Below are 27,468 nucleotides of genomic sequence, written 5' to 3'. Positions count from 1 at the left end.
CCCACGCGGAGAGCGGTCACTTTCGTTCAAGGTCGCCGGCAGTTGTTGCTTTATTTTTACCCTTTGCCAAAACCACGACTAGACCGCTCTGACCTACGACAACGAAATTCGCGATCCGCAAAACTTAATTGGCGAATTTTAAAAGCAATGTGATCGTCACGTGGTCGGTCGTGTCGACGAGAAATAATAGTTGACGGGGGCCTACGCCGTGCCACTCGACGACAAGGTCATGGTCGCGATTCACCTTTGTTTTTTTTTATTAATATTATTAATATTACTTTTTGTTCCGTACCATTGAAAGCCGGAGCGTTGATTCTGGTCAGGGTTGGGCTGTAGACCGGCCGTCCATCCGCGTCCGTCCGCCAATGCCGAAACGTTATTGTTTAGATAAGAGGGAAGAGTTATCTGCCAGCGTCATGCCTATTTTCAAACTGCCATTATCTTCTTTTTGTGTATTTAAATTTCGATTGGCAATCAGTCTAGACCATTTTGTGTCTTGAAAAATTCATTCGGATGAAACATGTGTCGGGGAGAACGTCGATGTGTTTGTGTTGTTTCAATCTTATTAGTTTATTCCGTTTGTACATTAAAAACTTGTGACGTTTCTTATTATCCATTTACACTTTTGTATATGTATTCATACAAAACTACAGAAAAAGGCCTTTCCTTACCACTGTCCATGAATATTCTGAATATGTAACATTTTAGATAACATTAAGTTTAAAACAAGTCACTTTGTTTATTGTTGTGTACAATTTTTTAATATGTTTTGTATTAATTTCATTCACTCAATAAATAACATTTTATATTAAAACTTTGACCTCATTCAGCTTTAATAGTAATTAGACTATTACTAAAATTAAAGAGTTTTTTTTTTAAATATGTTTCTTTTACCAGAAAATGTAATTGAATATCATTTTCCTATAAAATATAATTATATAATCTTGAATTTGCGTTGATTATAATTTTTCTATTGAAATCCCATTTTTCTTAATATGTATCATTTTTATAAATTTTATATAAACATTATTTATTTATAAAATTAATTAAATATAAAATTTAACTTATGTTATATAATATATATTAAATGTAAAATATTTATTATATTTTAACTATAAAATTTAACATATTTCAATCTCTGGTCTATACATTTTTTTAATATTTCTTTTTTTTCTCTGTGATTCATAATGTTTATCTCAAAATTCAGTAGGATCAAAGGCCTTCCAAACTTGAGCGAATAAATAAAATACACAATGATCAAATTTCGAGATGTACAGAAAAATTACTATCTTAACACACTATAGGCGGGCAGCAAAATAATCCAAACTAAGTTGTTGAATTATAACAAAAAATAAGAGATAATTCTTTCAGTTCCGTATGTAAACCAATAGAGTAAAATTATCTCACCCCACTTTTAAAGTAAGTACATTCAAAAAGGTAAAAATTACCCGGTCCACTAACAATCAACAGTTCTCCAGACGGGTATTTTTACCCGACCCGCTCATAGTGTGTTAATATATTCATGATATCAAAGATTCTATTTAAAAATTACTCGTAACCCTCGAGTTCGCTTGTATATCAATTATAATCATTACACAACAAAAAAATTGTAAGTAATGCACTAATAATAAACTTTGAATTATGTCTCGTTTGTTTGTTCTATTAAAAATAAACAAAGGTGCAAATTGTTGAAGTTGAAAAATATTGTTACTACTTACGAATATAACAATTACTTTAATTGGACACACAATAGCAGATATTATATCTGGAATTCAAAACTTGTCATTTGTACCACTCCTGTTCTGCGAATACGTTTAAGAATTTTAGTGTGACTTCGGGAAGCAATTTCCTCGATAATAACTGTTTGTGTAAAACTTCTCCGGACCTCCAACAGTTTTGCGCATTTAAAAAAAAAGTACTTAATACATAATATGTATATATTATTTACTCTTTCATTTAAACCACACACGAGCAAATGTTGATATGTTCGCGTCGTTAATTTTTCAAGCAGCCATCAATATTTACATACGAGTTTGTGTTTAAGGTTAATTAGATAAGATTTATGCAATTCGAAAACTACGTCACAATTATTCCTGATTTTAATGTTATGATAAGCGTTCGCTAGAAAACGTTTGTTGTTGTTCTTAGGCTGTTTTTCACCCGAACATTTTATCAGTCAAAAACACACGCAGTTAGTGATGAGTCAGATGATTCATTCAAAATTAAATTTGGAGCGTTGGTTCAGTTCGGTGCCAAGAAATGCCACTAGTACGACGCTTGAACCTTTTCGAAAACGTATTTATTCGTCGTGATTAATTTTCTACAAAACACCCGCCACTTTTTATTCGGCCTACGGTACGTTTTGATATTCTGGATTGGTCGTTGGAGTTTGGTTTATTGTAATTGCGTGGTTTCCAAGCAGTGCTCCCAACCCAGATAGTTTCGTGACATCACACTAATACTGTTTATTAGCTGGCTCAGCGACCAGTTTCTTAAACTATTTTAGATCCGTTCTCGGTCGCACCAATTTTCTTCGAACCCGCCCGATAATGTTTGTTTCTCGCCTCGTTCCATCGCGGTTGAGGCAGTCGAATGAATAGTATTGAAATGTTACCGAGTACCTTGAACGGCTTAATTTATACGCTAACGAGTCAAATTACAATAGTTTGGTGACATTTCATTATAGTAAAGTGCATATTTCAAGGATATTCAATTTTTGTCCCAAGGATTCCTTTAAATTAACTTGGTATCACTAAATTGTGTGATTACACGTTTCGTTCGATGAAAAATGTCGTGACGTACTTATGGAAAAAGTTATTAACTTGTATTTCCTAATGGCGTTTTTTTATTTTAGGCTACTTATTGTCGTCGTCAAGCGTCTACGATTGAATGAAGTTTTTCAATTAGTAAATGCAACTGAATATAATTTTACTTTCAATATTTCTATCACTAATCACCTTTGTCATGTTTTATGAATACTTTAAATTTTTGCCTTGTCATAATTTCAATGTAGACGTCAAGATTTAATGACTCCGCAAGTTCGATATAAATTCGTATCTCGTTTTTGAAGAGATTTTCTGTTCGCCCTCGTAAATCGGTTTTTTCGTGGCCCCCTGATTAATGGGCTTACGGAAACATAATGCAATTTAAAATTAATACGGATTCTTTGATTAAACTGTACCTTCACTTAGGTGCAAAGCTCTCATTCACCGACTCCTCTCCCAGCCCCATTCCATCTCTGGCGTTTGTTAGTCAGGATTATGAATTATTAAAAGAAATTTCGTTTTAGAAAATCTCGGAGAAAATAGATTATTTGCGCATTGTAATTTTATGTTTACTCATGAAATGTACGGAACGGGATGAAAAGATTTTACACTTCCCTCTCTCACTAAAAATAATTAATAACATCACAGGGCAAAGAAGCAGTCTAATCGATGTCGGTACAATCGCTAATGATTAATGGTGTACTTGCACCTATACTTTGAATTCGGGCTCCTCCTTTTTATTTGTTACTTAACCGACGGATATTAATATCTAACTGATGATTCGGGGTGAGGGTAATTTTTATATTTCACCATTCTCGATCTTTTATTGTCCAAACTGCAAATTTATTAAATTTATCTCCAAATTATTCGTTAACATGTTTTTTTAAAAAAATGGTGGATGCTTCATGTCTTGTATGTGTTAAACTAAGACTTCAAGGTATTGTCGCAAATATTTCAAAATATAAATGACTTCATTGCAATGATTTGAAAACTGACATAAGGTCATATTATGAAGCAATTTTAAAATAACAAAGAACTTGCCAAATTGGCTAAATTCTATGTTCCTAGATTTGAAATGACATGCACTTTATTATTATAAAATTGAAAACATTATTTGAGAAACAACTACATTCAAAACAACATATTTGTTGTTAGAATGAGAGTATTATTTTTCTTAAAAATATTTAAATTTTTTCCTTCAAGACAGTTTGTGTTAACCTTGGGTATATGAATTTTTCAACGTTAAGATTGCCAAAACATTCATCAAATGTTAAAAATAAATAATAATTCATTGTTTAAAGATTTTCTTCTACTTGTTTTCAAATGATAATATTATTATTTATACATATTTGGTTTAATCTCTTCTTTAAAAGCAGTATAAATAAAATATTGGTTCATAATTTTCTACCATTTATTCATTTAATTTTTTTTACCATTTTTTACATCATTGAAAGGAACTAGTTTACAACAATAATCTACCTAAATCTACTCATTATTTTAATCTTTACTAAAATTTAGTTTTATTTTAATTACGTCGTGTTTGTTGATTGAAAACTTAAAATAACTTTATTTGAATTCTTCGTAGGTTATTTGTTAAAATTTTTAATATTTAGTATTTTAAAATTATATTTCTTTGTAATTGTATTTTTATTAATATTTATTAATGAGATTAAAATATATATTAAACAACGAACATAGAAATCAGCTGCAAATCTTAACACCCACGTTCAAAAATAACCCATCATCATTGATTAATACGTAATAATCAATAAAAACTGTTAAAATAGAAGCTCTTATTGAAATTTATTATTGCAAGTTTTATGAGGAGAACGAAGCTTTTTTTTACGAATCTGAGGCAGACAATCAAGCTTGTAAATTTATTCGATTAACATTTACGGCAAAATGAAATAATGATCGAAGGGAATTATAATTGTATTTTGGTCTGTTGAAGAATACTAAGTGAGTAGAAAAAAATTATTTTCGCTTTGTATGCATTAATGTTTTCAATTTTAATATTTAAAACTGTTACTTTATATTATTATCTAAAAAATTTGTACTTTGACCAAATGGAGATATCACTTTCAGACGTGGTTGGGAATATCCACACACAAGTCCCATGACAGCTCCGAATTGACAATAAAGACACACATGTATAATAAACTCTAAAAGAATGTTTTTCAAACATAAAAAAGTTGCTAGGGTAAAAAATTTAACTCAATGATGAGTATGTAGAATAATAATAATAAATTCTATACCAAAAGTCAATAATATAGTCAAATAGCCATCACATATTTCAATCAATCATGTTCTCAGGAGATAACATTTTTTTGCATTAATTTTGCCACAATTTCCTTGTTTAAAATCCGATATACAAAAACGTAACCACTTTATGGCATATAAAAAGATAATAATGTATATTAATTCAATTTATTTACCACAAGATAATGTGTTTACAATTTGTTTATACTTGTAAAAAATTTAAATTTTAATATTCTCATTTATTCACTCTTGTCCCTAACACGGGAGGTGCAGATTTCAGTTAAAAATCTTAAAAAAATATAGTTGAAACTTAAAAATGCTCAGTCTATTTTAAAGGCACAAAGCCTAATAAACACGTCAAAACAGCCTCCGGCTAAAAACGGTCATATAAAGCGAAAACCGCGTCGCGGAAGTTCCTGAGCCCCCGCGAAGGTGGACAGTTAGACGGGCGATATCCCGTACGCGGAGCACATCGCATTAATTCGAGATTTAAAGTCTTTACGGCGCCTGAAAGTGTTTCGGGAAGGGGACGGGTTGAACAAATGGTGCGGCGGTGGCGCCAAGCAACTTGGGACGGTGTGCCGGTGCCGGTGCCGGTGCCGGTGCCGGTGAAGGGACGCCCTCGCGGAGGTGTTTCCAGGTTAAGGTCGCGCTCCTTAACTGTTTTATAGGTGTTACCGAACTTCGGTGTCGGTCCGCACACAAAAACTCCGCAAGGTTCGTCCGACGACAATTATTCTTCACGTCACACTGCCTTCGGGCCAGATCGACAACTTTATTTACACACCATAAAGTGAATTATCGTCTTTGCATTTCGAGGAATACTAATTTTTTGCTTAAACGCATTCGCATCTCGTTGTTTCGGGGAACAAGTACTAATTGTTTGATTTGTTTACGTGCTGACCGTTTGTGGGATTAATGGAATTAAAGGTGAAATTATTATTTTCACAATCTGAAAATTTCTTTTTAACTGGTTTACGATTGTTGAAAGCGTTTCATACTGACGAAAAGTGTGGCTGTAAAAATACAAATTATGAACAATAATATTAATTTGAAACAGATGTAAAATATGTTTGTTTTAATTAGTTCTGAGTAAATTGGTCAATGCACTGTAAAGATTGATGAAATTTCCTGTTTTTATATATTTATTCGCATATTCGTAGTAGATATTTAACATTATCCTGAAATGTTAAATTTATATTTAACTTCTATAATATACTACACAAATTGTTAGATTATTACAACTGCATATAAAATGTATACTTATTAACTATTATACAGATTTTTTTCTCATATTTACATCCCAAAAAATTAAGAATTAAAAGATAAAATTCTATGGGATGTTTAGTTTTTGACAGTTCTTTTGAGTTATATTTTCGTTCAAATCGAATATGTAGAGTTTTTCCATCTTCGATAGGTCACACAATATCTTAGTTACCTATATTTAGTGTATCAAAATATATTACCCAAATTTAAAGATATAGCTCTTGTAAAATTTCATTTGTAAATGCATATTGTATTTTTAAATAATATATCTACATAGGTGCATGTTTACCTAAGTGCTAATCTTAGCAAATGTCAAAACTCCGATTTTTTAACATGCGATAACAAAATTTAACACGTCATAAATTTTGAAAGCGTGTTAAAACGAAAAGTAACTTACCATTAATGAAATAATGACACTTTAATTTAGTTTTTAGTTAGTAATTACTGTAATTAAATTTTTATGGAAGGTACATGCATGAAAAATATAACAAAATGTATGAAAAAACAGTACGATTATGAGATAAATAATTGTTAATACGAACAATAATTAATTAGCATTGGAGGTGGTGGAAGTAGATTTGGTGTCGTTGATACGGATGCGAGCGGTTCAGTCGAGTGCCCCCGGTAGGCGTAAAATAGGTAATTAGTGATACGTAGTATATTTTCAAAGGAGCTGTTAACACAGTCCTGAACATGAACATTCACTATAAATAATTAGTCGGAACAGCGGCGGCAATCTCTTGTATGATAAATTATGTATGCAAGCGACACCTTGACTTGACACCGCTCATATTCCGCGGTTAATAGCTCGCTCCCCGGCTCTCCCTTTACCTATATTAATCACCGCTTCTCAAGGATAACACCATATCTGCCTGCCTGCCTGCTTGCCTGCCTGCTCCGCTGCCTTCTGCCCGCCTGCCGTCTTCGACACGGACACATCCTCATTAACATATCAGAAACTATTGTGTAACACTTAAACATATATATATATATTCGGTGTGTGTGTGTGTGTGTGTGTGTGTGATGGGTGTCGTTCGGTGCCAGATACACTCGCTAAACGCCGAATTTTGCGGCGGGGATGTCCCGCTCTAAAAAACCCCCCAAAATCCAGCAACTCAATTACGTTTGATTTAGTGCTGCGATGCAACTTATGGGTTTCCCCTCGTGCCGTGTTTCGGGTCGTTTCAATTGTTATGGTTTGCATTTACAATTACGATTACAATAGGTACTATTTCTATTGTTCTGTTCAATTAAACGGTAATAAATCGACTTTTAATAATCGATTTATCAGTTGAAGCTTAAAATAAAATGCACACAAGATTACGGTTTGGAACTGGTCAATCTTGGTCAAATTTTTGATAACAAGTACACGTTTCTTGCGATCTAAACCTCAAAAACTTTGATAAATAAATGGCAAGTATAGACAAGTGGGGATCTTGTTTGTCTTGATTTCATAATGTGGTCGATAAACCTGTTTTAATCTTCTATTTTCCTTTATTGTGACAAGGTGGTTATCAGTTTCCCTACAATATAGGGTATTTGTAGGAAACTGTGGCCTAACAAGATAAGACAACCCACACTCTGATGGATAATTTTTACAAATTTCAGTTTTTTTACTTTTATCTGGGTTGTGAAAACATCTCATGTAAACCACAAGATTAAATTCGAAAATCTCTATTACAAAACAGAATAATTATAAATTTTAAAATATGATAAATCATAAATATTTAATAAAAGAAAAAAATAACATTATTTTCTATATCTTAAAATTTATGATACTATTTAACATTTTTATTTATATTTATATTGACAATAAAAAACTGACAACCTTGAACTCCAATTTAATTACGTCAAAAACTATTATTTTTAAATGAATATTAAAAAATATTAATTGTTATTTATTAAAACTAAAACGATAAAAAATTATTGATCACAATTTAGTTACATTACTACTATTATTTTTTTATAAATAAACAACGTTATAACTGAAAGATTCCATTTTTCGTAAGTAATAGAATTGTCTTTATTTTATTACAAATTTAGTAAACGCTACCTTCTAGTGATTTTGCGTATTTAGAAATAATAAATTCTAACAATCTCAATATACAATAATAATCTATTATTTTTCTTTATCCAACTTTTTTAACATGTTTTATAACGTATTTAATAAAAGTATTCTTTAACTAGTTTTGCTTATTTAGAAATATTAAATTCTGGCAAATCTGAAGTCACAATAATATTAATACTGTTAAAATAAGTTATTTATTTTTTTAATATTTGTATTGCTTTTATTTTGTTACAATTTATCCAAAACATTTTATGGTAAATTAATGATAAATTCTGGTAAATCCCAATATATATTACAATTATAATTGGTATTTCAAATCAACATTTTTAACATATATTTGGTCACTTTTAATAATTAATATTGTTAAATTTATATTGTTTATAAATATTTGTATTGCCTATATTCTATTATCAATTTAATAAAAGCTTTCTTTTACTAATTTTACTTATTAACTTAAATTAACATTAAGAATGATACAAACATAAAGATGTTTCTTATTTGTATATAAACACATGAGGCACAATTAAAATTGTTTCAAAGTTCCAATACCAGACGTGCCATTTTTTATAACAAAACGTTGACAAATGTGCTTTGCACATGTCCGTCCCAAAAGTTAAAATTAATTAACTACGCATTATTTCAGTCGTTTAATCAACAAGATTTCTTTCATGTCGTGTGTAAATGCATTTGAACTTGATACTGATATCACAAAAATTGAAATTAATAAATACTTTTTATTTTGTAGGTGTATACGCGGGTCAAATCGTCTGTTAAGAATAAACAGATAACGTTGTTGAAACCGCACATGTGAATTTCGATATTTACAATTTCTCACCCCGACGCGTAAAAACTGCCCTATCAGTGGTGTATTATTTCCGTGTTGATAGCATCGGTCACGGGGCAGACGAGACGATTGGGGGTTTCGGAAAGGATGTGGCCATCGCGCCACGAGCTGTACGATGCAGCAGAAGATAAATTAACCGTAGCCTTGGCGATACATCGAAACAATTGCGGTCGCTACCTATCGTATTTACACATTTATGAGGAAACTATTATCACCGAGAAGAATATTTTCGTAGCGTATCTATAAATATTCATGGCCGCGCTTTTCATAATCAACAGGAGTGTGTGTGTGTGTGCGTATTTATGTACGATTGTTCAACGATTTATTTACACTGTTTCCAACTTGTAGTAGTTACTTGTTTAATATAGAAGATGTTATCAAGCGCCACTGATATTTACATTCGTTCCTGGTTTTACTAGTTCTCCTTTCTGATTAAATATTAATAATATTTGTTAGATGTGTAACGGGAACCATTTCATTATTCCAGAATGCCGAAATAACTTGGATAGTAACGAAGAATCAATTTTCACTGTACGGTTTACCCAAAAATTTTGACAAACGATTCAAATAAATCAGATTCCCCGTGTTAACGCAATTGTTATTTTGATTTATCTGCATTCCAGACAAATACCTACCCTAAATTTAGAAATGTGAGTTACGAAGTACCTGATCTAGGTGACCTCAACAATTTCCACCTTTTCACCTGTAACGCGTTATCCGTTGAATACTATTATTTTTAGATTATTATACGCACATTAATATACTATAAAAATTTCAATGCCAATTAAGTTGTTATAAATAGTCAAGTTTGACGTATCACAATGACTATAAATAAATTGCGTTTTGCCATGCATCGTGAATACGTTAAATTTATATTTTTCGAGCGGAATCGTTTGTACGAAACAAACGGAAGTCCGTATAAAATCGTTCCATTGAATATGGAGCATAAATAAATATACGTAATAATTTTAAAATAGGTCGAATTTCAATTTTTTCCCAACAAGAAACACGCGTTCCTCCATTGGTTTTACAAGGTGAAATATGTTGAAAATTTCACGCCTAAAATGAAAAAGTGAATTAATCTTTGCATGGATAATCGATCTGAATCTTCAAAGGCGTCCATATCTGAAATTCTGAATGAGATTGTGACAGCGTTCCTTGACATATATTCGACGATTTCGACACATCGATTATACACACTACAATCGTGTGGACATAAACGCTGGGGTCTTATAAATTCTATCTTAAAAAGATACCCGGAATTGTTTCATCTTTAATCGGAAATTGTTGTTTTGACTGCAATTGTGATGATACTGGAATTATATCATTTGTTGCAAAAATTTTAAGAAAATAAGCAATGAAATGTATTGATTTTTGTAATTATCATGTCGTGAACTTGACATTCCTATTGTTATGAGTGAAACATCGTTAAATAATATTTTTATGTGTTATTAAAACCATATATGTGCTTATATACATTTCCGTATTTTTATTATTAAAATTAAGAGAAACCTAATTTTGGAAAAAATGAAACTCTTGCAAATGAAAATTATTGGGAATTCCACGTTTATTTGCAGAAATAAAACTGAAAATTAAATATTTATTATTTGTTTTCCTGATCGTTTATAGTATTTTACTGAATACGTAAAATTTTATTTAAATTTCTAAATGAATAAAAACAATTTTGATGTATTCAATAAAATTTATCTGAAATGTTATTTTTTTCTTAGTTTTTAAATTTATGTCGTAAATATTTGTCTAAAAAAGTATTAATAGTAGTTGGTTTTACGTGTACAGGCATAAAATAGGACCCTTTTTATAAAATATCACAAAAATGAATTTTATTTAATAAATGTTTTAAACTGGTAAGCATATAATTTAATTGTGTTTTGTTTAAAATGTATTATTAATTAATTATTTTTTAAGGTTATCAACTATTTATTATGATTTTATTATTTTTGCCTCTAATGTTTAAATAAAAATAATTTAATATAAGATCAAAGTAGTTCAAAAATTAGTTTAATCCAAACTAAGTCAGAAACTATTATTTTTAATTGAATATTAAAAAAATATGATTTTTTATCAATATATTTATATATATTTTATTATAAAAAAATATTAATTATTATTTATTAATTTATTAACGAAAAATTTTCGGATTTATAAAAAATCACTTACAATTTAGTTACATGTTTTAAATAAACTGATAAGTATATAATTTTATTGTGTTTTGTTTAAAATATATTAGTAATTAATTACTTTTAATGTAAAAAAATAGTAACAAAATTTCTTTTCACTAAATGTCTTTTTAAGAACAATATGATTTTTAAGGTTATTAATAAAACTATTTATTAATAATAAGATTTTATCATATTTGCCTCTGTTGTGTAAGTACTTTCCGTAAGAATGTCTAAAAGGTATAAATATAAAAATAATTTAATATAAGATCAAAGGAACAAAAATTAATTTAATCCAATCTAATTACGCCAAAAACTATTACTTTCAATAGAATATTAAAAAACCAATTAATTGTTATTTATTAACTTTCAAAATTATAAAAAATCACTTATAGCTTCTCTAAAAAAATTTAATATAAATAAGATCAAAGTAGTACAAAAATTAATTTAATCCAATCTATTTACGTCAAAAACTAATATTTTTAATTGAATGTTAAAAAAATATGATTTTTTTATCAGCATATGTATATATATTTTATTATTAAAATTATTAATTATTATTTATTAATTTAGTGACGAAAAATTTTCGAAGTTATAAGAAATCACTTACAACTAAGATAAAAAAATATTGATCATAATTTAGTTACATTACTACTATTAGAAAATTCAGTTTTTTATAACTAATAGTATTGCCTTGACATATTTTCGGTCGTCTCATTAGAGACGACGAGTGCTAAAATTGAATTTTATTTGTGATTAGAAAGTATCACTTTTGTTAATTTATATTTCCTAAATTATTGTTGTATTAATAAATATCAGTATTATATTTTTCAAGTTTTATAATAGAACATGTATGTGAAAAATTAAATGATGTTAAACTTGCTCATATTCAGGAAATGATAAAAAATGTTTTAATGTAACGTTTGTTCTAGACACTATTTAAAGAATATTTGTTTTTAATGTTAATTTTAAAACATTATTCTAGTAATTGTTTATTATAAAAAGTTGTATGAAAAAATATAAAACTGTAAGTTTCACATTTCTTATTTATTACACCTGTTTCATAGCATCAAAAATTATATATTTTTAATTATATTAAATTACCATAATGAGTTTTTATCCTTTTGTCAATTTATATATACGTATGTCTATAAATATTAAATTACGATATAATGTGTTTTTACCAATATATATGATTGAGTTGATTATTTTATTTTGTCTTCCAATAAATAATATTTCCCATTTAGTAGGTGAATACAGAAGTAGTGGAAACCACAGATACGTATAAAATATAAACAGTGTAGTGGCATGTGAAAAAATGCAAATGACGCTCACAATTGTGTGCGAGCAATAAAAAAGTTGGTGGAGTTTAATTGGGCGAGAACGAAGCGAAAAGTGAATGACACCGTGAACACGATTTCGCCTAACCCATTTTAAATATCCCTTAGTACAAATCCCGCATATCGCATAATAAATAAATTATTCATTTGAGTGCATATCCAGCATGGGATATTTAATTGAGATCAATTAATAAGGTTAACTGGCATCGAACAAACCGAATACCTAATTGACATATTATAGACCATGTTCAATTCACATAACCATAGAACAAATTGGTTATTGGATTTTCGTTGAAAAAAGTGCGCTTCTGCGAGACCGAACGAGTTTCGTCGGAACCGAGTGTTACATTAAGTTTATTAAAAATAATTGAGGACTCACTCCCCCCTTTCTCAATTACTTACGACGTTGAATCGACCGAGTGGACCCATGTCGAGCAGAAATAGTGGGAGCCGTAAGAGATGAAAAGGAGAAAATGTTCTGTCCGGGGGGAGATCACCCTTTTTATTGTACCAGAGTTATTATAATATTTCCAAAAAAAACTGTCAACTATCAACGCACCCTCCCCTCTAAATGAATTGTGCATTTAATTTGTTTAATGTTAACGAAGAATTATGATCACTGTCTTAAGTTTCCAAGTGATTGAACCATGAATTAATTTCCATTCATATTAAATAAATTCAAGTGTTTTTCCATACTACTAAAAATATGCAATAAAATTTTACATGGAACGGTGGTTATGGAGCCGAACAACTTAGAAAATCATCGACCGAATGAACTTGAGAACGAGTTTCGTAACAGAATCATTTATTTGTTAACAGCTATTTTGCGGTTTGTGAGGAAATATGAACTTCATCACGGTTCAATTGTGTGTGTGTATTTTTCATCCCCGCTCATTGTTCACGTACAAAACTTGAAATTAAAAGCCAACGCGGAAACTCAGAGGGTCTGAGATGATTCGATTATTCCGCGTCACAAAATTTATAACGCTGCTCCTGTTTAAGAAATTCAACTCCATTCACGGGAAGACGTACAATTTGTTGCTAATACCCGTTTTGTGTTGTTTAATATTGTTTGTTTTTGCGTAGTTATATTTAAATGTTAAATTCATATAAATTTTTTGTTCCGTTTTAGGAACTCAACAACATTTTTTGTTCAGTTTGATGTCAGCACATGAATATTAATTAATTGAATATATTACAATTTTGTATCATTTTTACTATTGATTTCTTACAATTTTTTTATTTGTTTGTTTATAAATTTTGCTATTTCTCGATGTAAAGTGCTCGTTAAAGATTAACAAAAGAATACATAAGAAAATCTTTAATAGTTAAATTAATAGGGAGTGTTAGTGCGGTTATTCAAAGCTTTGAATAACCCAAATATCTTAATTAGTTATTTTTACTCATTACCTTCAATTTAATATTATGGTAGGTGTTTTGAAATTTTCCACAGCCAATACACTTGATCGTATTTTTAAATAATATAAATAAATCATGATTCAACTTGTCTACTTTTTTATTTCCTAAAATTTGGCCGTAATTTATCAAAAAATATTAATTTTTTATAAATTTTCGACAAATCCATTTTTTGACGAATATCATAAATTTATGATTTACATACTACATAATTATAAACGTTATCTACAAACATGTTGACAAAAATTAAATGTTCCTGTAGACGTACAGTCTATCACTAAATTACCATGCTAAAAACAACATATATAAAATCATATTTCACATGTTGAAATAATATACAACTGATTGCGAGTTATCTAAAAAAACTATATTTAACAATGTTATAAATGATCTCGTCGATCAATAGCCCACTATTTTTTAAGGTTTACACCCGATACGTATTTCCATGAAAAGATTAATTTTATCAGTGCATAGGAAAGTTTTTGTTCAATATTTATTTTATCATCACGTGATTAAATCGATTATAAATGGACCGTTGCATTACTGTATTGTCATCGATTTTATCGGTGTCGTCGAATAAAATTTTTATCTCTATCCGGCAATTTGTTTAAATAAGGGAAAACTAACTTACTGAATAAATATATGCGTCTGCAATAGGACAAAATTATCTGTACCATAAAGGAATACGTACCATCTATTGAAAATATTTGCAGTAGACATGTATAATGTATCAATTAAATTGATACCTTGTTTGTGCCGACTGAAAATTGACGATGTGTTTACAAAAAAATGTTTAAAAAATCCTCTCTATGTCCTCTAAAAGCACCCGATTAATAGAATAATGAATAAGCCGTGTGGGTCACAAATCACGGAACCGTTTCTGTTGAAAGGCCAAACGGATAGAACGGCGGATAAAAGGGCCTGAATTTACAGTGGGGAAAAACAAAAACTGAATGTATAGAAAATCAAAATGAATAATTTTTTTTATTTATATTGGCAATTCCTAATTTATAACAACCCAGTAATTTGTGCTCGCTTTATAACATAATTACCTAATTTGTTTTATGTAAAAGGATAAATAAGAAAACGACCATAGAAGCTTTTAACAACATGTTGTGAAGTACTATAATACTTAATATATGCATAAAAATCTGTTAATATGATTTTAAAATGTATTAAATTATTTAGTGTTTATCTGAATAGTTTTATTATCTTTTTGTTTATCGACTATCTAATTTACGTTTACGGATGATTAAAATAATATGGAGTGGCAACTTTTAACCACATATAAAGTGTTTAACGAATCAATTTAAAATATTAAAATAAATAATACATCATATGAAATTTCGATTTTTCAGACAAAAATATGTTTATTACTATACAATTAATTGAAAAATTCATTTAGAAAATTCTATTTTATAAAATACTCAGTTCAGAAATGTTAAATATAGAATTAATTCGCGGTAAATATCGAGAAACAGTGCATAAAGCACTCTTACCTATTTACAACAACTGTGATTGATTGAAAGTCGTTTTTATATTTAGTCTAGTCTGGTGATTCACGTTAGACTCATATTGGTGATGTTTCAAGGTTATTTTTTATCTGTTTTATTTAAGTAAAATATACAAAGGAATACAATTGACGGAGGTTTTCATTAATGGAATAAATATTATTCAGTTCTTCGATTATTTTGTTGTAATTATTCTTTTTTAATTAAATATTACATTGAATTATAATTTATCTAACGAAAAAATCAATGGTTTGGTTTAAGTACAATATTTAAATGCAGTTCAAATATATACAAAAAAATATTATTTATAATAAATATTATTATATTATATTCATATTACTTTTCACACTATAAATTATAATTTATTAATGGCAATCCAATTATAAGTTGAATTCGAAAAGAAATCAATTGTTTGGTTTAAGTATAATAACACAATATTTAAATATAATCCAAATATAATGAAATTTTATATATATTTGTATATTTTGTAATTTTATTGTTAAAACTTTGAAATTAGTTTAAGAAATTGTGTTATATTTAATTTTATTAAAGATAAAGATGAATGTTGCATATATTTTTGATAGATAATTATTAATAAATACCACATGTGTTTATTACAAAACACGTAATTTCATCAAATCTATAAACGTCGCATTCACCATACTCGTAAATCACAAATTGAGACTTATTTCGATTTACATCTGGTCTGCACTGTGCGTGCAGTGCATATTGTGTATGGATGGAAGCCGCAAGAGTGATCGGGCGTCGGGAGGGTTGTGGGGGTATCGGCGTCAAGGTGTAAGAGAGCAGTCAAGCCGGCCAGCCGTCCGGAATGTGGCGGGCGCAAGGAGCGAAAGGATCGGCGGCAGGAGCGCTGCCAGCCAGTGGCAGGAGGTGCAATAAGGCGAAAGGGTGGGCGAACACAGACGCCTGAGCGTCGCCTCGAAACTCGAGGCGCCTACCCCTGGCTGCTCTGCCTGATCTTTTAATCCCGACATACGCGTTCGAAATTAATCACCCTTTCATACGTTCCGTCGTTCGTGCTTGCGTCGACGCTACGTCATAAGACTGAAGTCTTAATGAATTATTCACTGATATGTTGGATTTCTTGCCGGCTCCCCCGTGCACACAATGCGCGCCGATACTTTTAGCATTAATTAGCGCGAGCTGAATGCAACTGTCAGCCGGGGCTTTTGGGGACGCGTCGGAATTGTTTCGACGTCGCGATCGCCCGCAAAAAACGTGTGCCACTTCACACAGATCGGCGCTGGAGTATGGCGGGCTCCGCGAAAAAGTTTTATGGGGAGTATAAATTAAATAAATCCGTCTTGGTGTCGAGAAAGATGATGATCTTGTCCGCAGTTGTGGTGCGCAAGAAACGACCTAATTTGATTATAATAAACGCCCCGAAAAAAGGAATATAAAATAAATAGATATATAACAATTTATTTACTCTATATAGAACTACTCGTTTATTAATAGTAATTCCATAAAAAATACAATCAATCAGCGATTTCACAGACATGAATATTCAAATATTTCATAACTAGAGACGCCTAAGGACATTTATACTCAAATTGAATTTGCATTTTTTTCCTGTCGATCAATTACGTCATTGTACTTGTATAATACTATTAATTACAATCCTAATAATAAAAATTACCATAATACCTTTAACGAATTGTCTAATTTATTCAAGGATGGACACAAATTTCTTCTATAATTATAAAAATGTTTTAACCTTTTGTAGTCTTCTGCAGTTGATACAAAACGTGACACAAAACCCAAGATTATTAATGTAACATATTGGTCGAATGATCGGTAACCCCGTAGTCATTACAAGTAATCAGTGATCGTCCCAACATCAAAAGACCAACTTGAATAATTCAAAGAACGCAACCGCTTTGAAGTATCAAATCGGACCAATTATTAAAATCGTTTCTTCAACGAATTTCACTGATTTATATAAAATTAATCGATACGGCTGCTTTTGTGGGCCACAAATTTGTGGCACATTTATTGGGCAACTGTCTTGACCGGTTTTTTTCGGAGGTGGTTACATAAATTATGAAAAAATCTTGCATCGATGGAAACCCACATACATTATATAAAATTTTCCACTTTTATTCAGTTTTTCGTAATGTAGTTCAATATTCAGTCTGCTCAAAGAAAACTATTACTACCGTTCAAAGTATAATCGATTACCATAACCACATGCATTACTACATTCCTTATTCAGGAAACAATTAATGCTGTCTTATTTAATTACATAATTTTATTTTTTCATCCCATTTAGATATGTGTATGTTTAGAAAACAGGTTTTGTTGGGTACTTCGGTCAGTTATCAAGAAATGTTGAATAGTTGCCGTCTAATTTAATTATTAATGCGTTAAAAAGATTATTAGTGGCGAGTATATTATTAATAAGGTTATTTAATATTTATGCGGAATATGGATCTTTAATACACCATGCTAGGAATGAAATTAAATTTGTTTCATTCTATTATTGAACCATTATGGAATTAAAATACCACTAAAAATATATCTAAATAAATATGTACAATGTATATTAATTATATCGTGCATTTATAAGTTAATTTTTAACTTAAATTTATTCCATTTAAAAGTAGATGATTATTTAATTGAGTAAAAAATACATTTTTGAGGTGGTAAACAATATAAGTATTACGGAATTATTTTAAGATAATATGGATTAAGATAAAAAATACTATTTTTATACTTCAGACAAACACACTTATTTATTGACATTATTAGATAGCGACCTTTGTTAAAAATCATTTTTGTTGCACTTTTGTAACGACGGATAATTACAAAGAAAACAGTGACAAACAAGACTAAATTTATTTTTTCTGGCTTTATTTAAACCAATTTAATTTTTATAATTAATAATTTCAATTATTCTCCAGAGCACTGTTAAATGTAAAATTGTTTATAACGGCGCCACATGATGGTTGTGCTTAAAAAATCATAAACCATCTCATAATATTCACTTGATAGGCCGTTTTAAAAATCCCCCGGTGATTTGAATGTATGAGAAATCAACTAGAATCGTGAGAGGGATAAGCATAAATCTGTGATGGACCATAACAGATGACGTTTTATTCATAATTCAGATTTTACCACCTTTCGTTTTATCTTTTTTCTATTTAAATATTGTCGCCCATTATACTTTAAATCATCACGTAAGGCCTTGAATAGCGACCTCAAAGGAAATCATAAGAAAATGACTAATAATTCAAATAGCAGAAATAATTCGCGTATAAGTGATGAATGTATCAAATTAACAGATTTTACATACAGTTTTTAATTATCTGGGTGAACATTTAAACTCTAATTCTCCACACTCGTATGCGTACTATTCACATATTTAATTTAAATGATCTAATCGATAAATACTATGTAGATTTTTTTGTTTATCATTGATTAAACACGTAACTCGTTTATATTTAGTTATTGAATGAAAAATTTATTCATGTAAAACATAATGATTAAAAAATTACGAGTTATTAAAAGAGTAGATTATTACATGCCTTAGTCAATTAATATTTATGTGGTCTACAGAAAATATGAAATAAAAACTCGAGAGCATGTATAAATGTTAAACGTTTCAAATTGTTTTTTTTTTTTTTTTTTTTAATTTACGATTTTTTAAATGGTTGCCATTTACATAACTCGTTAATTTTATGTTGGTAAATTAGAATTCTTGCATACAATATGTGCTAGTTGACGAATAATAAATAAAAACTTTTTATGTGAGAATCGATTTCTACACTATTACAAATTTATTTAAATTGATAGGTAGTGGTATGGAGCTATTAATATAAAAGGCTTATTATCATCATTAGTAGTGCATTATTTTTTATTATCATTAGTAATTTAATACTTCAACGTGTATTCACCATAAAAAATACCGAATTTATTATGGCTATTGGCAATTTAGATAAATTTTATTTCAATAAATAAATTAAATCAAATTTTATATTACACAATTTTTGATAAGTTAATTGATTGTAAAATGGGTATTTTTAAAAATGTACGTATAAGATGTTATTTTTATTACAAGGAATATTTAAAATTGTGTAAAAAGTTCATAAATCAGATAAAATATAAGAAGACTTTGTTGATTTGTTTATAAGACTCCTTTTATGAATTTTATGATGTTAATTGAAATGTAAAACGTATATTTTAAAAACTTTAGTTGTTACAAACTTTTCACATAAATTTTGTTTAACGCGACAAACAACTTCTTATTCGAAATCAATTATTGTTATTTAAATAATAAAGGACATGCAGAATTATATACTGTTTATACAGTACGAAAAGAGTTTGATCCATCTGAATCCTGAAAGAGACATAATATACAATAGAGACAGTAAGTGTCCCACTATGGGATAGACTTCTATTGTCTCTCTCATGCATGATGTCCCCCTCTAAATTCAGACGGGTCAAACGTTTTTCCTACTGTATATTCAAGCAGTAAAGAATTTAAAAAGTTGAAAAGGCAATTTTCTAATTTTAAGTAAAAAGTCATCAGAGTCATCATTTAAAATATTTAAGATTAAATCATATAATTATTTATTTTGTGACAAATGTAGTAGTCATATTAGAATACAAAACATTTAATAATAACATTTTATCTGAGCAAATTAAGTACGTACAATATTTTGATGAATATAGATCTCGCATTATGCAAAATCAACGCTGTTAATTTGACAAACAGCGTAAAATGTAAAATAGATATTAATTACGATTAATCCCCTGAATGTCAATGACAAATCTGATGTCCCTTTGTTCGTTACAGAACTCGATACGACACAATCTCTCGTTGCACAACCGTTTCATGAGGGTCCAGAACGAAGGCACCGGCAAATCGTCGTGGTGGATGATCAACCCCGACGCCAAGCCGGGCAAGTCGGTGAGGCGAAGGGCCGCGTCCATGGAAACGAAACAGTACGAGAAGCGGCGGGGTCGTGTGAAGAAAAAGGTCGACATCATCAGGAACGGTATGAACGGCCTTCCGGACACCACGCCTAGTCCCAGTTCCTCGGTGTCCGAAAGCCTGGACCTCTTCCCCGACTCACCACCGAATATGCACGGGTAAGGCACCCATTTTTACCATCTTGTTTCAACTTTTACGCGGTCTTTAATATATATTTTGGGGGCTCTTTCTTATGGTTACTCGCGTGAAATGGAGACGTTTATCGTGTGAGTTTTTGCGCAGCAACAAAAATAAGTTGCATGAACCTCGTACAGTTTTCAATTCATTTATTTTTGTCTCGCAGTGTATCAATATCAGAAATGTAAACATTAATAATGTATGCGGTACGGAGTTAAGACTGGGTTTATTCCCCCGATAATTAAACAAATATCTATATTAGCGTGTTTGCTAATCTGTAAAATTCTAAATATAGGACTCCAGTCTGTGTCTCGAAGCTGTATTATTATGTTACCGGAAAACATACTAAAAAGTATATAAAATTATTCCTCTAATACATATGTAGAATAACTTATGGGAGAATATTTTAGACAATAATTTCGAAATGTTGTAACCAGTTGTCGAAGGTCGATTAAGAAATTCAGTTGTAGACTTTGACCTTAGATTTTGTTAATTAACTATTTAAATAAACAAAATTAGGGATATCAACTGCATTGTAGCCACAGTTGTCAATACATTCATGTATAAATCTTAATAATAATGTTTGTGAATGGGAAACTGAAACTGCTTATAATTAAGATAATTATTAATGGGGTTTCCCCTAAACAATATAAATGAATTAGCAACTGCCCAGATAAATTACGTCATTTAAATACAAATGTGTACCGGGCATAGAAAAAGATAAGCTTCCCATACAAAGTTTCCACAAACCTATAAATAAACTAGTGAACTAATTCCAATATTTTTTTTGATGCCTAGTTGAGGAATTCGTATTGCAATGTCAGAAATTAAAAATTTAAATTTGTTCTTGATGATTTTTTTTTGCGTTCTTAGATAAGACATTTTGTAAAATAATGTCTTTGTAATTACATGTTTATAATGTGAGAATTAATATAATGTACTTTTTCTGTCGCAGTTTTTTGCGATAAAAGTACTTATAGATTGTTAATTATTTATTTCTACGTGTTTATTTTTAGATGAATTAGTAATACTGCGCTACGATAGCTGTAGTGAAAATATAAAGTTTTCTTGGCGGAATGTTTTTTTTTCACAGTCTAAGATAGTGTCCTGAAAAATAATGCCTTTTCAATTATTTATAACATAGGAATTAGAATTAATGTAATGTACTTTTTCACTTACAGTTTTTGCTCATGTTAAAATTGTTAAGTACTCGTTTATTAATGTTTCTTTATATTTACATTTATATTGTGCGGCCTTAATTTGTATTCCAAATTATTTAAAATATTATAAGATGTTGCCTCTTACTAAAAATCCTTAAATAACCTAAAATTTTCTTTCGTTTTAATTTTTATGTCAGTGTCAAACCCCAAAAGTTCCCAACCAAGCAACGAAACACGAAAATTTAGCACTCATGTTGCATTTTATTGTCCATTTTAGTGGTGGCGGCTTCCAACTGAGCCCGGACTTCAGGCCACGCGCCTCGTCGAACACGTCATCGTGCGGTGGCCGTTTGTCCCCCATTCCTGCCGTCGTCGGTCCCGAACCTGACTGGTTCCCGTCGACGAACAACTACAGCCCCGAAATGCAGGCCGGCAACTACTCCCCTGACCAGCTGGCCGGCAACCTGCAGCAGCGCATGAAACTCGAACCCGACTCCTATTTGGGGAGGTCAGCAACAATAAGTTCCTTTCGGGAATATTTATAATTAATAGTTTGTATTTTTACAGTTATATGAATGGGCAAACCACGCAACCACCACCTCCGTATCCGAATTACGGGGAGTTCCAGAACTCAACGTTCGACATCTGTCCAAGACATCAGATCCAGACCTGTGGGTGCATGCAACAAATAAAAGTCGAGAATTGTTTGCCACACATTAAAGCCGAGGTAATTAACGAAACAATTGGATAACTAAATTCATTTGAATTTCACTTATATAATTCATAATTTAAATAAAATCATTAATTCGTTTTAATTTCTGATTCCGACTTATCGTTAAACTTGTTCAATGACACAAGCATTCTATTCCTTGACACTGAACGCCTTGAAATTATGTTGGATTTTTCAGTTTACCTGTTACTGAAATATTTATTATTTATGCAACTGAATAAATTACTTAATTTGTATTTTACTCACCTTGTTCTGTTCCAACTATATGTTATCCAATATTATTTTCAGTAAATGAACCATATAATAATTAGATCCGTTTATTTGTAAATGTCAAATTAAATATGCAAGAAGCAAAAGCATTTATAAGTATACCAAGGTATGAAAGCCAATAATAATGGAAATAAAAAGAAAGGAATATTAAATGTTTATCGATAATTCTTGATCAAACGTTAACGTTCAGTAACAGTTGAGTGTGAGGCTCAAGAGTCCCTTGGGGATTATCCCTTCCATCAAATCCGTTTAAGGTAATGGCATCGATTCTAAACAGTAAGATTGGATTAACACAATTTGCGCCCGATATTTCCTTGCATTTTATTGTAGCTTCATTTAATTTTGCAGCGAATGTCACCGTCGGGAATGTCGCCTTCGTACTCGAGTTCGGAGCAGCTGCCGGACACCAACACCCAGTACATGCTGAACGCAACCGCCATCCAGCAGCGGACGTCAGGCAGCCCGCCCATCAACCAACAGCAACCGTCCACGGTGATGGGCCAGCTGATGGGTGCTTTGAACAGCAGCAGCTCCATACTCGACGATCTCAACATCAACGTCGAATCGTTCCAGGGCGGCTTCGATTGCAACGTCGAGGAACTGATCAAGCACGAGCTGAACATGGACGGCAGTCTGGACTTCAACTTCGCCAATCAGCAGCAAACGGTGGGAGCGCCCGCCGCCGACAACCAGGCGACGGGTCAGCCGGGGGCGCCGCCTGCCTATCCTGCAGCGGTCACCAGTCCTTCGTGGGTGCACTAACGGCAGATTTTTGTAAGTATTGTTAGTCAAAAATGACAATCAATGAGTATTTTATTTTAACAGTGGTTCGTCGTGAATAATTCAACCATTAATGTGGTAATTAAATGTGAGGGTCACAATTATAAATTTACGACATATTTCTACAACGTTTCAAAATTTGTATAGTTTAAATGCGGTCAAAACTTCAATAATTTGAACCATGACTTGCCAGATAAAAATTCAATCTGTCAAGTGATCAAATAATTATATATATTCCGGGTGGTGAAAAAAAAAAATATGTTAAAATAAATGTATTTCTGAAAGAAACCTGAAACTTATTTATAAATTTCTAGGTAACCACTAGTGACCTAGCATCACTGACATCATAAAAAAATTTTTCTTACTAAGGCCATGGGACGATAAGAATACCGAATCGCCTCCAGAAAGGTATCGGGCTCATAATGTTGGTACTCATAATAAGATGGTTCGATGCTGCAAGTTTCAGTGTATTTCAAAAAATACAGAAAACCAATAAAAAAAATTGAGTCTCAGCACCTTGTGAATCGATTAATCTAAATACCGAATATGTTTTGGTGCATGATGTTAGCTTCTACGAAAAGAGCCCCATCTGTTCATACGAACCTTATTTTTTTAATTTTTATTTTTAACCATGTTACGATAAAAATATGAAACTATTTTTTTTTGAATTCCTCATTCAATTTTCGATGAAATTACGAGCTTCGGGAATTTTTTAAAACGGTACGTGACATTGAAAAAAATTAAGAATTGATTTTTTGCTCAAAAATTAATTTATTTATTCCTTTTTGTACATCATCTACTGGAGATACAAATATAATCACTAAATAAAATTGATAATATTTGTAAAGTTAATTTTTTGTTCGAAAAAATATTAGTACCTCGAAATTATCATTTAAATGGACATATATTGCATAAGGGGAGATTTCCTCCAAAAATTCTCCAGTATTTTGTTCGAATTATAAAGAGTTTATTAATTGAACATTTCAAGTATCTCCACTCTTGATGCTATTGTCAACAAATTCCATTCAAAATATCAAAGTTTAAGTGTATTTTAAAACAAGTGGTGGGTTTCAAAAATTTCCTTCAGTGCCATAATGCTAAATCATGTTTATAAAAAAATCTCCATTTTATTTAATCTGAATTCAAATCGCAGGCGGATCAATATAAAAATGTAACTATCCCCGATTGTTAAAGATATTACATCTCTGTTACATTCCGACCAACGTAATCGATAAAATGCGTAATGGTTCTTTCCCCTCGGCAAATAGTTGTATAGTGCACTAAAGAAAGATCCTTCTGATAGATTTATATTATATCCATTGGAAAAGTTCTAATCTTAAGTAGATCTAAGCCCTAGTACAAACTGCAACTTTCGTGCATATTAGTGTAGTTTATAGGCGAAATTTCCATTTATATTGAAACAAATTTGTGATCTTTTCACATATAAAAAACTTTTTTGCACATTAAAATATATGTTGCGAGTAATTTCGTAATTTACTAAAAAGTATTAATGAGGATAAATTACAGCTACTTCCACGTCAATTCTCTGTATCCTTTTGTAATAATAATAATAATAATAATAATAATAATAATAATAAGAAAATCATGTTATACATTAACGAATACTTCAGGGACGTGGAGAGGAATATAATAGATCACCGTGTCGGATCTCGTATCGCCTTTCGTTAAAGTTTATTGGTCCTGCTTTGTGAAGAATTCAGTTCGAATTCGCTTGTTAGTGCCCTGCCGTTCAGATAAACATATTTATTTGCGCGAAATATGTATATTATGATTATTCGCTAATTTGAATCCAATATTCTATATGCGGTGTTTATTTAATTAATTCAATATTATTACTGCGGCGGATATTTTTCAGTTAATCTAATTAAAATTTTATTTCCCGCTGGAAAATATCATTCATATGCTGGCAGTTCAAAGGATTGCAAATGTACAAATAAATAATTGCGATTTTAAAGAACGTAAATATTTTTAACTTGCTATTTAATAAGGTAAAATATATGTCAAACGGTTTTTTACTGTTGATATTAATTTTGTGTTTCAGTTGGAGGCTTTTTTGTACGACACTGTGAGTTTAATTCAGGGTGCTCATTATAATTCCACATAACTAGCAAGTTAGTCAGTAATAAAGCGTTTCAATTTTTAAATCGGTCTTTAAGGTTGCGTCGCCGCTTAGACTGATGGTAATCAAATTCAATCTAGGGAAAATTGAATATAAAATTTAAAGAGCTGACAATTTCGGAACAGTCTGACAAGTACCTTGGGAAATCGTGCATAATTGAATAGTAAATTTTGCGGTCGAATTAAAATAACGGCGAGGGTGAAGATAAATTATTTAAATTTTGACGACGGCGAGTACAGTTCTCGGCGAGTTAGCGCCAAAAGAAATTCGTCAAAGTCAAAGTGCACGGCGACTTGCATATACGGGGTGAATTAATTTCAGCTGGTTCTTATCGAAAGTCAATTACAAATTTAATCTGGAAGCTTTGATAGGGATTTCATAAATATGTTATAAGAATATGCATTATAAAGCATATTCGATGAATAAATTTTTATATACAAAAATGCCTATTTTATTTACATTTTATTGAAATATTATTTTATTTATCTGTCCAATATGTTTTACAAACATCATCATTGAAATAAAACTGAATATTTTAAATACAATTTCGCTATTTATTACACTTCAATTTGAAATTGAAAACTGACAAAATCACTAAAATATAAAAATATATAAATTTAAATGGTTACTTTACATGCATTGCAAAAACCTTCGATGAAACAAAAGCAAAATGTTGCGAAGAGAAAATATCGATGTCTCAATCGCGGGTCATGTACGAGTCGGATTTTTGTCGACCGCCGTACAATTTTTAATCCATTTAAACCGCACGGGGGCGGGCGAGAGACCGGTCTGCGTCCCATTAGGTTCGCGGACGGCGTCTTTTTTTCCCTCACTCTGCTCTCGGCGTCAACGGCGCACGCTGCTCTCAAAAAGTGCATCGCTGTGGAAATCTGCCTGATGACTGAAATTGACAAATATAAAATATTACTTAATTCGAAAATTAAAAGTGTTCGAAGGTTTATTGTAACCAATTAGTTGATTATATAAGTGAATGACGATTTTGTTGTTAACGACCCCCATATGCTTTTAAATATAGGTGTGTGGCGGTTTAAATATGCTATGAATAAATATACATTAAGATTGTACTACTGTAAAAGTAAATGAGATATTAAAATAAAACTGTCCTGTATAAATAATACATATTTTTTATAGGAATATGAAATTTCTTATTAATAAACATTGAATAATCTTTCCGAAAGTTTATCTCGAACACTAAGTGAATCACTTAATTCACTTTTCTGATTTTAGCCAGGAAAGTAGTATTGAACAGAGATTAAAAATTTAGTTATATTGTCAATGTTTTGTTCCATTCAAAAATTATCAGAGTATGACTTTTTACAATCCCGTTATATATTTACTAGAAAAATTATTATTGTTTCTTTTGGAAGAGAGGATGCTCCGCTTTGTTGCTATTTAACTAAACCAAGTAATTTGAATTGTGATACGGAGTTATAGTGCGTCGGGACGCTGTGGACGGATGATCGGTTGGCGAGAGAAGAAGGGCCGCTTTCACTCTTGCCCCGCATTTCGCCCGCGAATCGTCCCGACGCTGGCCGCCGGTAGATCGACGCTCGCGGCGCCACACCGCTGGCGCCAACTGATAGC

At 30.8% G+C, this 27,468-nt stretch overlaps 1 protein-coding gene across 1 annotated transcript in view; it reads left to right on the top strand.

Annotated features, from left to right (window-relative positions):
* LOC109603279 (forkhead box protein O) overlaps positions 1-27,468 on the top strand; it is a 70,315-nt gene that overhangs the window by 39,286 nt on the left and 3,561 nt on the right. The window contains exons 2-5 of the mRNA XM_020019766.2: positions 20,469-20,764; positions 22,221-22,451; positions 22,511-22,670; positions 23,292-23,717. Coding sequence (XP_019875325.2) covers positions 20,469-20,764; positions 22,221-22,451; positions 22,511-22,670; positions 23,292-23,705 — 1,101 coding nt within the window. The 3' untranslated portion in view covers positions 23,706-23,717. The remainder of the gene's footprint in view (positions 1-20,468; positions 20,765-22,220; positions 22,452-22,510; positions 22,671-23,291; positions 23,718-27,468) is intronic.

The sequence above is a fragment of the Aethina tumida genome, chromosome 3 (genome assembly GCF_024364675.1).
Source record: "Aethina tumida isolate Nest 87 chromosome 3, icAetTumi1.1, whole genome shotgun sequence".
Taxonomy (NCBI): Eukaryota; Metazoa; Arthropoda; class Insecta; order Coleoptera; family Nitidulidae; genus Aethina; species Aethina tumida.
This window is presented reverse-complemented; position numbering and strand designations above follow the sequence as displayed.